General features: G+C 52.7%; 1 protein-coding gene across 4 annotated transcripts in view; it reads right to left on the bottom strand.

The window, feature by feature from the left end:
• Positions 1-1455: 1455 nt before the first annotated feature.
• Positions 1456-13905, bottom strand: part of TNRC18 (trinucleotide repeat containing 18) — a 55925-nt gene continuing 43475 nt past the window's right edge. For 2 of the 4 annotated variants that reach the window (XM_065644904.1, XM_065644906.1), the window contains 12 exons: positions 11855-12297; positions 10896-11060; positions 9934-10075; positions 9356-9473; positions 9015-9090; positions 8620-8728; positions 7561-7677; positions 7117-7281; positions 5504-6798; positions 4943-5179; positions 4390-4464; positions 1456-3835 (listed from right to left, as the gene is read on the bottom strand). In XM_065644904.1, coding sequence (XP_065500976.1) covers positions 3629-3835; positions 4390-4464; positions 4943-5179; positions 5504-6798; positions 7117-7281; positions 7561-7677; positions 8620-8728; positions 9015-9090; positions 9356-9473; positions 9934-10075; positions 10896-11060; positions 11855-12297 — 3149 coding nt within the window. In that variant the 3' untranslated portion in view covers positions 1456-3628. The remainder of the gene's footprint in view (positions 3836-4389; positions 4465-4942; positions 5180-5503; positions 6799-7116; positions 7282-7560; positions 7678-8619; positions 8729-9014; positions 9091-9355; positions 9474-9933; positions 10076-10895; positions 11061-11854; positions 12298-13905) is intronic. The other 2 variants (XM_065644903.1, XM_065644905.1) reach the window with 1 other exon arrangement.

The following is a 13905-nucleotide window of genomic DNA, read 5'->3' as shown; positions in this document are numbered from 1 at the left end:
CGAAATGCTCCTTCAGACCCCGGTGGCTTTCAGAAGGTGGGTCCGCGCTTTCACTGATGGTGCTGCAGGTGTTCACCAAGAACGGCTTGAAATCATGAGCCCTCCCCACACATGCCGATTGCTGTGTAAAATACCCAATTCACTTCTGCTAGTTGGAAAAGGTTGGTTTTGTGGTGTTTTTTTGGGTTTTTGGTTTTTTTTTTTTTTTCGGTTGTGGCTTTGCTTTGCCCCTTCCCAGCTGCGAGAGGGGCAGGGTCTTACCTCCCACACCCCCATGCTGTGGGTCTGCCCCATAGCAACAGGGCCGAGGCCACTGCTGAGCTGCAGGATTTCTTGCAAGGGAGTTAAAAGTACTTTTAGGTAAGGATGTTGAGTGCTTCAAAGGGGCATGTAAGGAAGATGGGGACAGACTTTTTTTGCAGGGCCTGTTGCAATAGGACAAGGGGTGATGGTTTTAAACTAAAAGAGGGGAGATTCAGGCCAGACAAGAGGAAGAGATTTTTTGCAACGGTAGTGAGAGCCTGTTCCGGGCTGGCCAGGGGGGTGGTGGATGAACCACCCCTGGAGACATCCCAGGCCAGGCTGGACGGGGCTCTGAGCAACCTGAGCTGGTGCAGATGTCCCTGCTCATGGCAGGGGGGGCACTGGATGAGCTAGGAAGGTCCCTTCAACCCAAACTACTCTGTGATTCTAAATGAAGCTGATGCCAGAATAAGTGTCTTTGCCTGATTTGCCACTGGCACTGCAGGCTGGGCTGGCAAACACACAGGGGGGCTTGGGGTGCCTCTTGTGCTGCTCCCCTTCTCCAGGGTCCCCTCTGTCACCTGGGGCAGCCGGACTTGTCCCCGGGTCACACCAAACCCCTCTGAACTGCTGCCAAAACAAGATGTTTGCTGGATGAAATGGGCTGAGCAGAGCAGGATCTCCAGAAGTTGCCAACACCACAGGCTGCTGCTTTTTTTTTTTTTTTGGTCGGGGAACTGGTGGCACCTCGCTGTGCTGGGAGTCAGCAACTGTCACCTCCCAAGGATGTGCAGCCCAAGGGCTGGAGGTGGCGGGAGCAGCAGCTCCAGGCTCAGCACCCCCCACCAGCCCCGGCCTGGGTGAGGTGCAGCTCACAGCAAAATGAGCAAATCCAGCATTTCAAGCCCCAAAATGTCATCCCAGGAGGAGTACAAGAGTCGCTGTGATCGTGGCTGCAGGAGAACAACTCGCACCTCTTGCCCCATGGGCCCCGGTGAGCCGAGAGCCTCCAGCCTCACAGGGTGACGGACAGACGGATGCTTCCCAGAGAGCCGTAAAGCGCCTGGGTTGGGTCTTTCCCCGAACGCGAGGTGGACGCTGAACCAAAAACTGATCATTGCCACCGAGGGGAGAAAAACCTCGCAGTCAGGACAAGCGGGACAAAGAAAGATGCATCGCTGAGTTACTTTTTTTTTTTTTCAATTAATTTTTTTTTTTTTATGAAAAAAGATCACACGGAGTTCTCCAACAAACAGAATGCCAAAAAAAATTGTTTTAAACAAAACATAAACAAAACAAAACAAAAAAAAAGACAAAAACCTGGCTCTCCTTTCCTCTCGATTGTCTGAAATATCCTTGTGTTCCATAGAAGGCAGTGGGTTTTAAGTGCTTTCTATTTAACATTAGCATAAAATCTCTCTCTCGCGCGCTCTCTCTCGCTCTTTAAAATATGCTCACACAATTTGCTTCTAGAAGTACAGTACACTTTGAGCGTGGGGGGTGTGCCTGTTCCCAGATCATTTACAATCACAATCCAACAGGAAATAAAAAATAATATTCTAAACGTCAGACTGTGTTAATTTCTGTCTTTTTTTTTCTTTTTTTTTTATAATTTCATAATTTTTTTTCACAGTTTTAAAAAGTTTATATTTATATATATATATTTATATTTATATTTATAATTAAAAAGTTGAATCCATTTAAAGACTTATAATACAGGAGGGCTAAAGAGTCTTTTGGTACATTAAAACTGTACAGGCTGGAACCGTCACTATGCGAGGCGGCGGTGGCCCGCGGTGGAGATGGTACGAGCTCAGCACCATGTGGTTCATTTAAAGGACGAGTGGGTAACTTCACGGGGGGGGGGAATTCTCCCCCAAGCCTGGTCCTCCAGCCTCTTCTAAGCAGCCAGTACCCGGGCGGATAGTTCCCAATCTGTCCTTGTCACAAGCGTCTCCCCACCGGAGCCCGGGCCGAGCTCTGTCCCAGCGATCTGTAGTGCCAGTCGGTAGTTGTGAAGATCAGTGCGTCTCTTGGAGGTTGGTGGTGGTGGGTTTTTTTTAATTTTTTTTTTTAAATTTTAAGTGCAAGGATGGTGCACTGCTGCGTGGTCCTCCTCCGGTGTCCCCTCCAGCCCGCTGTAACCCTGGCGGTGATGCCATGGCTCCGGTGTGGGCCCGGGGAGCGAGACGGTGGGTCAGCGCCGCAGAGGGACGGGGAGGTGACAGTGGCGGCTCTCCGGGAGCCGTGAGGAGGTTGGACGGCTGGACGGAGCACGCTGGACGGTCCCCTCCCCGAGCCCGAGGTGGCAGCGGGGCTCTGGCTGTGGAAACGCCGCAGGCAGGCATAGCTGGGCTTCACACTCTGTCCCTGTTTCCTTCAGACGAAGGGCAAGGGCGTCCCAGCAGCTCCGCACCTCTGCTCGGGCAAGGCATGGAGGGTGAAGCTGGGCGAGGGATGGCAAAATCCAACGGGCTGTGGTCTCCTCTGCTCCAAGCACCCAGCAGCAGCTTTTCCCAGTCATTTCCTTCCCCGCTTCACTGCACGCTCCAAGATGAGTTGTTTGCCAAGTGTCACTCCCCGCTCTGCCACGCAACTTGCTCCCCCCAGCACCTTTGCAGGGCAGAGAGATGGGGAAGGTGGGTTCAGACTGTTTGTTCGAGGCAGCGGGAAGGCAGCATTCCAGACTGGATGTTGGCTTGTCTTTCACCCGGCTCCTCCCAGCCCAGAAGACCTCTTCTGCCATCTTGGTGCTGGGGCCATCTCTGCCCCTCCGTGCTCCACAGCTCCGTCAGGGGCCTCCAGGGAAAAGGAACCGCAAAAAGGCGCTGAGAGGATCGAGACGAGGCGCTGAGAGAGACTCATCTCCTTTCTCTTTCACCCTGTCCTTCCTAAAGGGTCATGCGAAACTAAGCAGGAAAGGGAATATAAGGACGGAGAGGAGCGTATGCAGAAGGCTAGCGGGTGTCCCTCCATGTACAGGCGGCTTCTGAGTTACTGATGGGGACAAATGACACAAAAGGGATCCCTCCTGCCGGGGGAGGTCCCGCTGGTGAAATGATCACGAGACCCATGTGCTTTCCTGGACCAAAAGGAGGAAGGGAGAAGTTGATCGAGTGTCACCTTACTTAAAGCCACTTCCAGAGGAGCCTTGGGGTTCAAGCAGCAGCAGCAGCACCACCCAACGGCATCTTCAAGTCCTGTAACTGCTTCCCCAACTCCTTTCTTCAGCTCTCTCCTTCCTCCTCGTGTCTCTCGCGCTCTCCTGTCTGTAGTGTGACACAGAAGTCATGAGCATTGAAAGAAACAATCATGTCGTCTGAACAGGCACGTCCTCAGGTTTGTCCCGTCCCTTCCCAGGGGGTGGCATGTGTCCCCTGGGCAGTCAGCAGATGACAGGGACCCCGTCGGTGTTGAAGATCATGCCCGTAGTGGGCTCGTAGGTCCCTGCAAGGTAGTAGAGGTCCTCACTGTCTTGGTATTTCTTCGTCTTTAGCATCTGCTCATATTGATCCAGACCAACAACAAGACACTTATGTGAGATAGTCTGGACATCATTTTCATCCACGTGAGAGGACTGGTAGAGGGCTCGCTGCATTACAGAACGGGAGGAGGGAGATGGAAAGAGAAGGAGCAATTAGATCTCACAGCATTTACAGCATCAGCTTCAATATACAGGAAAAATATCCATTGCAACTGGCCAGGGCTTGTGCTCACACTCGAGCAGAACTCCCCACTCATCCCCACCGCCAGCTCCGGGGAGAGACACTGCAAATCTGCATGGACACAGCGTGGACAGAGCACTAGACCTGAGACCTTGCGCCTGCTCAGCTCTCGCTGATGGGAACGCCACAGCTGCCAAACACACGGGCAGGGGAATACGGCAGCCGGGAGTTCGTCATCCTCACATCAAGGATGCAAATGCAAAGATGGGTGCTGGATACCAGCCTCACTGTTCCTCCCAACACCCAGTACCTGCCGCTAGTCCCACCCTCCCAAAAAACACCCATCCAAAGTCCTGGGCACTGCGGACTCAGCAGCTGAGGCAAAAAACAAGAGCCAGAGAAGCTCAGGGGGCATTTCCCCAGCAGCATTTGCTACGGTGTCCCCAGCGTCCCCTCCCAGCCCTCCTCCAACCTCACCAACCTCCATAAAGTCCTTCCTCTGGTTGGATGCCTGCAAAGCTGTGGACAGACTCCTGCCCGATTTCTGATCCCAGCGCTGTGCCCAAGAGGAAAAGAGAAAAAAGAAGTGAAAAGCAGGTGAAATACTTGTTTTTCCATCCTATCCCCTCCTGCCCACCACATGTGCCTTTACAACCTCAACTGCTGTCTACAGTCACCAGTAATAAACACTAAGGCCCTACTGTAACCTACACTGCACGTGTGCAAATTTCAGTGTTTCTGAGCACCAGGTCAGTTATTCTTACACTGTAAAAAGACCTGATCTGGCTCTTGACTCTGTTTTTGGACCAACACAAAAGTCTTTATTTCCTAATGCGATAAAACCCACCCTTCCCCTGCTCAAGGGGCAAACACCGGGCTTGTCCACACCACAGGCAGCCCCCACAACATGAAACTATGGGGCCACCCCCATTATGGTACCAGTAAGAAACTGGGCCATGGGTGTTTTCCTCATCCTTGGAAACAAAAGGGAGCAAGCAGCTTTGCAGCCCTCTCAGCAAAGGAGACCAGCCTACCTTGCCTTCGTTGAGTTTCTTCCCAGGGTTGGTTTCTTCTGGGTGATAAAACCATTTGACTCGGACCACCATGTTGTTCCCCCATGACTCCCACATGCTCTGGATCCGGCCAATGTAGGGCAGGTTGGGGCGGCCGGCTGAGAGGAAAACCGCGCAGTCTCCGATGCGGATTATCTCCTTGCCCCGGACGATGGCCTTGTAGAAGAGCTTCCTGGCCTTCCCTTTCATCCCTCGTCTCTGCCAAGAGAAGATCACGCAGGTGAGCAGCCAGGGATCACCCAGGTTTTCCCCACCCACCATTCGCCCTGTCCCACATCCCACCCTTGTTCAGCAGAGCCACAGCATCCACAGGTGTTCCCAGAGGATTTGGGGCAGAGGGACACGCCATGCAGGATGGCTCCCCCAGACCTCTCCTAGCAAACTGGAGACCTTGGCTGGGGACACACACCATGCCAGCAGAGTTTCACCGCCCCAGGAGAAGGGAAAGGACACGGGTCAGGGGCACCACAAAGCAAACATCAGCGCCAAGCGCTACAGAGCATTGGGAGAGGCTCTGTTTACCTGTGTGGGCTTCCCGAACCACTTCCACAGCTGCCGCGCGGGAAGGAAAGCAGCAATTTTGGGCCTGTTCTCCACCGACGGCAGCCGCTGGCGCTTGGCCAGCTCCTTGGTGGTGGGCAGGTGGATGCCCTCGCGTTTTTTGGGCCTGCTCTTGTTGCTGCTCTGCTGTGGTGCCGGCTGTTGCACCGGCTGCTGCGCCGGCTGTTTCTGGCTCTGAGGGTGGGAGGATGCGCGGGATTTCCCTGCCTGCTTGGTTTGCTTGGGTGGGAGGGTTTGCTGCACCGAGGAACTTGGCTGGGCCTCAGCTACTTCGTCATCAGAGCTACAGGAGGAGTCTTCATCTGTAGTGGAGGAGGAAGAAGAGCTGGAGCTCGATGAAGAAGAGGTCGATGAGGCTGAGGAAGAGGAAGAAGAAGAGGATGAAGAGGAGCTGCTGCTAGAAGAGGAGGAGGAGGAGGAGTTGGAGGAAGAGAGAGGGGTGGATGCCCTCGAGCTGGCTGAGCTGCTGTCCTGGGCTTCCCCTCGGTTCTTCTCAGCCTCCTCCTCTCCCTCCGACTCCGAGCTGCTGTCACTGCTGTTGCTCTCAGACTCATCAACGGCTGCTGGAGCTGCTGCCTTTTCCTCCTGGTCCTTTGAAGCCGTGAGGGTCTCCGTGGAGCCATCAAACTTTCCTCCGAAGCTGGCAGGGGAAGGGTCTCCCTCGGCTGCTTTGACTCGGGAAGATTTCTGCTTCCCTTCTGCACCCACTGCAGGGGAATAGCCCAGCCCCAAGAGACTCTTGCTGTCTCGACGACTGGCCAGGTTCGAGTCCTCCAACATCCTCATCGCCTCCTTCATCTTCTTTGTCTTTGGAGACATCACGCCCTCATGGTCCAGCTTGATCAGGATTTCATTGTCATGCTTCCTCTGAGCCTTGACCATGGTGCCAAACTCCTGCGCCTCTTCTGTGGGACGCCCTTTCTTGGCCTTGGCTTTCGACGCCGAAGCATCGCTGGAGCCAAAGGCCGCCAGCGTTCCCGGGAGGTCACTGTAGGGTTCTGTGCCAAGGATGCTGCTGAACACAGCAGGCTGGTAAGCGGGTTGCGGGGGGCTATGCAGCTTAGCAGAGATCTTCATTTTGCTGGCTTTTGACCGCTTTTCCTCTGTGGGGGCAGGAGAGCCCCCAGTCGGCAGCGGTTGTGATTTTCGTGACCCCTTCATGCTTGGCTTGCCCAAGCAGGCTGGCTTCTCTGGGACTGAAGAGGTAACAGGTGAAGATTCAACCTGATCCTTCTCTTCAGGCAAAGCAGCCTCTTCTGCAGAGGGGAAGAAACGCAAAGGCATGACGGTATCCATCCAGATGGGCTTCACTAGCTCAGACACAACCAGACACCAGTGCTGACTGGTCTCTGGCCAGGGGTGGCTTGTTCCTGACTGCTCAGGTATCTGAGCCAACCTCCCGCAAACTGTAACCACAGCAGCGTGAGCTGATGCATGGATGCTCTCTCTGCATCAAGCAGTGCATCCTTTCCCCTCCAAAGCTTGCCCCAGGCAACAGCTCTAACTTGGGGAGAGCAGTAGGGAACTGTGCAAGGACCCTCCCAACTCCAGATCTGGCAGGGGTGACAACCTACCAGTTTTCGCCTTGACGCTTGGCTTTCTCCCTCGGCCTTTGCCTTTTGACACAGGCTCCTCTGACCCCAGCGCAGCTCCCTCTTTTCCTTCTCCAGCATCTTTGCTGGATTTACGGCTACGGCGCTTGGTGCTGGGCACCAAAAGGGCTGGGGAAGGCTCAGCACCTGGAACAGGTCAAAGAGATTGTCAAATGCAGTCAAATAAAACACATAAAACAGAGACGCGATACAGGGAACGTATCCCTACCAATTCTGCAATAGGGGCTGGGCCTTCTTCCACATGGGTTATATCCCACCCCAGCCTTCATGTCCCTAATTGATGGTGGAATCTTTTGTGATTGAAAGCCTGTGAACTCATCCCAAAATCTCAGAAGCAGGTGGCCAGAAACTCCCTACATTTCATTTCGGGAAGCGTCACGCAAAAAAGTGAACAGCAAAACTCACACTGGATCTTGTAGTCAGGTGGGAGAAGCCGAATGTGAGACAGCGGGATACGTCCCGTGTCCCCATCATCAAACTCTACTGTGATGAGATCACCATCTTCTTCCAGATCCAGGGCTCCTGTGGGTTGGGGGAGCAGGAGATGGGATCAGGAACAAAGATCAGAGTACAAATCCCTTGTCAGGGAAGTGGGGACGTGGGGGAAGACAGGGTTCCTGCACCAGCTCCAAATCATCCTGTCCCCATGTTTCCCAGGTTGCACAGGAACAGCACAGAAGGCTCACTCTGCAGCAGAAAGTCTCTGATAATACTAAACCAGCTCACCCAGCATAAAATTTCCCAGTCACCAGCCCTGCTCCAGAACATAACAACCACTCCAGTTTGACTTCCCACTTCTTTCTCCTATTTGCCTCTATTCTTGTAGAAATTCACTTCCCTGTTTTTACCGCAGGATCTTCTGGTTTTTTTGACATGCATTTTGTAACTACTCTCAGTGATCACAATTTGCTGCTTTTCAACTTCTATCCAAGAGAAATAAGCTGTGTTCCCACCCTCCCTTCTTGCATTAACATCACTGGTCTGTAACTTGTAAGTAATTCTTCCCTTATATACCTGTTGTGCAACCTAGAGCCCAAAAGCGAGACCAGCGATGGTAGAATTACCCAGAGCTCTTCACTGGCTTTTTAATGGGGCCAGATGGGGGTGTATTAGAGGCAAAGCTGTGAGTGTGGAGGTGACTTAGAAACCTACACAACCTCAGAAATCTTTGGTGGCCTGGAGTTAATTCTGCCTTTCTGAAGCATGTTGAATTTCCCTGATATTTTAAGCTCCTAAATCGCTCAGAACTCTTCCTACCAGAGTACGTCTCCTGGACCAACACGATGTTACTAAATCAGCATCATGACTGAGTTGGGCATGACCTGGAGGAGAGGAACAGGCTCTGACCTCCAAGACAACCACAGCAGACCTCAGGGCTTCCCCAGACAAGCCTGACATCCCTCAGGGCACGTAGGACTGAGATAATCCCTAGTTCACAGCGCAGAGCAGCCAGGGTGGACTCACCTCGGACAACTGTCCCTGGGTAGAGGCAGCGGTACTGCTGGCTCCAGTAGGCTGCAATCCGCGTGCCCTCGGGCAGGAACCGCACTGAAGGTGGTTTCACGTCGATGATCTGCTCAAGGCAAGAGGAAGGCAATTATTGATGTTCTTGGTACCAGCACAGACCATCCCACCACACCTGGTGTGGAGCAAAGCAGCTCTGGAGAAGGCAAGGGACAGTTTCCCTGCTGGCACATAGGCCTAGTGCCCACTGTCAGTGCGGGAGCTCAGCCGTGGGGCAGCGACCCACACCAAGGGGAGCTCTGCCCAGACTGGCTGCCGAGGCAGGACCAGGACATCCCTGCAGCCCCAAAACAGGGCTCAGGCACCAAGCACAGGCACCCGTTGGCCTCACATACCGCTTCCTGCAAGAGCTGCTCCAGGCAGTAAATGTGGGGACGGTTTCCCCTCTCGCCTTCCACCACCACGCGGTATCTGAAACACAAAGGCCTGGTCAGACATGGCACATGGAAGGTTATCACCCCAATCAGCTAGCACCTCCCTCTGAGCCCCACCACCAGTTTATTCGAGAGCATTTCACGAGAGGTAACTGGATTTTCCTCAGTGCTGACAAACCAGGGTGAACATCCTTCCCTCCCTGCCAGACTCTGTCAGACTCTCTCTAGCCAGCTCTACACAACCCCAAAACGATCCCTGCACCAGCTACATCCCCATTCACCCGCAGAGCCCCTCAACTCACATGTCTGGTGAATGCACTGTCTTGACATGCCCGGCATAGAGCAGCTTGTCATCCATGGGGATGAGAACACGCAAACCATCTTTCAGCTCATCCTTGTCAATGATGCAGGAGCGGGGAGCTGTGAGGTGTCAGAGCAAGATGGGGATTAGAGAGCACCATACATTAAAAAGCAACAGCAAGGAGAGAATGAAACCTCACATTCCCAGCATCACCCTCATCCAGGAAAAGGCCAGTAAGCCTCCTGCAGAAAGGGCTCTCTCTCTGGCTAGCTCCTGCCAGAGGAAAATTTTGCCCTCTTGGTAATAATAAAAAGTCCCCCTTCTTGGTAATAATAATATACCAGTAAAATAGAGCAGTTCAGAGACTAGGCTTCATCTAGAGGGCACAGTGGGCCACGCTGTCAAGGCTTGTTTTTGGCAAGCCAAATTAACTGGAAAAGTGCTATCTCCGCCCCAAGGCCTCGTGGCTTAGGATGAGGAACCTGTGAAAGCAGCACAGTCCTCGCTCTGAGCAGCCCTGGGAAACCTGCCCAGCTCCCCCACCTGTACAATTAGCCCCCTGGCCCCTCCTGCCCTCACCTGGGGTGGGCGGTCGCTCGACCAGCATGCTCAGTGGGATGTTCTCATCCTCTGAGAAGCTGCTGTCTTGGTTGGGTTCGAAATCCTCCTCTGCTGCCATGCTCTCCATGAGCTTGCTGACAGCTCCTCCCTTCCCGCGGTTCTGCAGGGGAACAAGCAGCACGTCAGCTGGATGACAACAGGCGACAGTCTGAGCCCATCTCACCTTCCCCCAGCAACAAATAACCTGATATTGGGACGAACTTGTCTCCATCCTCAGCAATGTTAATCATACAGAGAGTTAAGTGGGTGTACCCAAGTTGAAAAAAACCCTTTGTGTTTCTGGGTTCATCCCCAGCTGACCAAAAGCTATTTCACACATCCTAGACAGATCTCACTCCCGGAGGTCAGGAGAGATGCTGTGGAGCAGACAGCTGTGGCTTTGCTCTGCAGTCACCATCTCTCTGCACAGTGTCCCTGAGACTCTGTCTGCACTGAACAGACAGCAAGCACTGCTCCTATTTCTTCTCAAAACCCCACAATCCATTTTTTTGCCGTTACACTCGCACCATAAGCATTACACTCAGAAATCATGCGAGATGACACAGAAATACGTGTTATGATAGAAGACAGGCTACAGTAATGGAGCAGAAACCAGCGGGGACCTGCTCACCCTGTGCTGAGCAGGGCAACTCCATCACCATTTCCTTGCTCCTTGCTAGCCCTCCACCCCGTGGCAGCCTCAGAGAAAATCCTGCTCATTAATTTGAGGGATGAAATCAAACGAACACCAGATGGTAGCAGCAGGTACTAGCTGACACTCTTCCTTGGATTTTAGGCTACTCAAACCAGCATTTTGCCTGTAACACGCCCAGCAAAACCTGCATGTCTGTTTTCTCTCCCTCACACTGCAACAGCCCAGGAAAAGAGCAGAGATCTGCCAGCCACCCTCCAGTTCACCCAGACTACAACCAGCCTCTCACCTCTTTTTTCACCTCCTTGGCTTTCACTTTAGCTTTGCTCTTCTTGGTGGAGCCCAGGGCATTTGCCAGGCTGACACGAACATCAGATGGGGAGCTAGGGATGCCAGGAGGAGACATGGACGAGGAGGAGGAGCAGCCGGGTGTTTCTTTACCCTTCTTCCGCTGCTAAAAATAAAAATAAAACACTCTCATCAGTGAAGAGAGGATTGGTAAAGATCTGGGCAAGGTGGAGCAGAGCAGGCTGTGCACAGGTAGGATGATATTAAGCCAGCAGTGAGTTCACTGACCACACCACATCCTACATCTCCCAGCTCTGCCTCCAGACTTCACACATTTTGGGAAGAGGTTTTCATTACACTGAAGAGCAATTCCTGCCCATCAAATCTTCCCGCAAAGAGCTCCAAGAAGATCCCAGCTGGCCTCCTGTCACAACTAACTTGTCCAACTCTCCCCATAATCAGTGCTCCTTCAGAACGTTGCCATGAACTGAACCAGAGCCGGAGGGAGTCGAGCTTTCAGCCAAGATGAAGAGACTGCTGCCACCAGCAGCCAGGGGCAGCCCTCAGAGGACACCACGTAAAAGGTGAGCAGCCTTAAAGTCCAATGTGGGAGCCACAGCTCAGCAAGTAGCTAAGGTTGTGCAGAGAGTGGGAGAGAGATTTCACAGATGTTTTAATGCGGGATGTCCACTCTGGCCAATCCAAGCAGGACAGATGTGGGACATGGAGGGTGACACAAGTAACCTGCCCTCTTCAAAAACAACAGACGTTTACTCCCTGTGATTCAGATTCAAGCCTGACAGCTCCTCCAGGTGTACAAAGGGCTGGCAGGGGTGACAAGTGACAGCCAAACATCACTGGGGCAACCGCTGAGACAGGACTTCACTCTCCTCTACCCTAGCAGAGTTAATGGCCCTCTCCTCACCCTCACCTCCCAAGGGTCCCACACCAACTCCTCACCTTGCTTAGCTCCTTCCTCTCCTTCCCCTTGCTGCCCTCCTTTTTGGGGCTCATGGGAGCCCCCTTGCCACAGCGTCCAGGCTTGGAGACGGGAGTGGAGCTGGCAGGCGCCGCGGGGCTCAGCATGGCCGAGGACATGGTGGCATCGTGGAGGAAGATCCGCTCGCTCCGGCGCCGGTTCCACAGATCATCGTCGCTGGCCTCCAGCCCAAACTCAAAGCTCAAGTCCTTAGGGGATTTGAATTTCTTCAGCTTGCGGCCTTTCTCAGACCCAAGCTTGGCCTTGTCCGCGCTCCCAGATCCGGAGTCAAGGCTGCTGGAGGTCTGGCTTGGTGGGATGCTGCTTGCCTCCAGCGGCCCCTTCTTCCCCCGCAGCAGCCCTGAGGGAGACTTCTTCCTGATCTTGATCTCGCTCTCTGAGTCGGTGTATTCAAACTCCGTCCCTAGGTGCAAAGGATTCAATTATCAGTCAAAGCCACATCCCACTGGAAGCCTTTGGGCTCTGTGGAAGATGCCATGTCAGCTCAACAGAGCCCTTGGTGCTCCCCTTTCCAATCCTCACCAAATCAGAGTCCACCCATTCGGGCAGTATTGGTCCATGTGTTCCCTGCCTCCATTTTCTCCCTTCTCCCACAATCAAAACCCTGCAGGGAAGCTCCTAAGACAGAAAAAAATCATCTAACATCTCTACAAAAAGGAGTTCCTCAGCCAAAGCCAAGCATGAACCCCACATGCTGATGCTTCCTCCCCGCCTGGTGGGACTCCTCTGCAGTATCACCTTCATTTCAGGAGAACAATCTCTTTAATGAGTTGAATAAACCCAGTTTGCAAGCTTATTTTTCCCATTGGCCATCAGACACTACGGATCTTCTTATTGGCTCAGGTAATCGCCTTGAAGTCAAGAGAGGTAAATGATCTTTTGTCTGTGGCAAATGGAAATCCCCTCGCGTTGGCCTCTGCTCAGCATCACGGGCACAGCAGTACCCAGAGCCCTGAAATATTGTAGTAATGCCAAGACGTTCCCCACCTTCAATGTGTTCCCCAGAACCTGATGAAGGAGAGCAAGATCATACATTTCCAGGGGCAGAAGGGAAACTGAGGCAGCACCTGAACACCTGGCAACATGGGCAGGAGGGCAGGCAAAGCACTGTGGCTGCACAGGGCCTGTGCTGTCAGTGGGACATAAACAGCCAGGAAGAAACTTGCCCAAGGTCATGCAGTAAAGCCTGTGTTGCAACAAGAGACTCAGCTCAGATTTTCTAAATCCATTTATCTCCCAGGGCATTGGACCTCATGGGATGGCCCAGCACCTCTGAAGATGTATAGAAATGTCAGCAGAACCTGGTTCTCCCTCTCCAAAAAAGAGCGTCAGCCAAAGGTCTCTCTTGTATCCCACTCCAACCTGCTGTAGATCTGCCTTCTCTACATTCTCATTTGCGTGACTCTTGCCTTCAGACCAACAAGGTCTGAAATCAGGCCTCGCTTGGCAGAACCTCTTCTCAGGCCCAACAGTGATGGCCCCTGCTTGCAGAAGACCCTTGAGAAAGGACATACAGGACCAAACAAGGTTCACGTGGGTAAATGAAAACATACGAGGCACAAGCATGGAAAGCATCTTCTCTCAGTCCTCCTCTCCCATATATACTCACTTTCTTGGGTAAATTCAGTTTGCAGGAACCTGCTCTCATCTTCTACCCAAACCTCATCCCCTGAGACAGCCCCAGCAAAGTGCAAGCCTGTCAAAACCAAAGCTGGCAAGGCTCAAAATGAAAAACCCACTGGAAATTACAATACCCCTTTTCCTCTCTTACTGCCGCATGAGACAATTTCTAGATGCTTCCAGTTTCAAGGAGGGCAGGTTACAAGATGATATAAATTCTTAACAGAGGCTGTCAGAACAAGTCGGCAAAAGCCAAATATAGCATGGAAACAGTGCTAAAACAAGCTGGGCTCCCAATGAAGACATCATTTTCCATTCTGAAGCATGCTATAAATTCCATTATCACTTAATAAATATTAATAGAGAATTTATAAATGGAGCCCATATAGAG

This window comes from Caloenas nicobarica, chromosome 14 (assembly GCF_036013445.1).
Source record: "Caloenas nicobarica isolate bCalNic1 chromosome 14, bCalNic1.hap1, whole genome shotgun sequence".
NCBI classification, from domain to species: Eukaryota; Metazoa; Chordata; class Aves; order Columbiformes; family Columbidae; genus Caloenas; species Caloenas nicobarica.
This window is presented reverse-complemented; position numbering and strand designations above follow the sequence as displayed.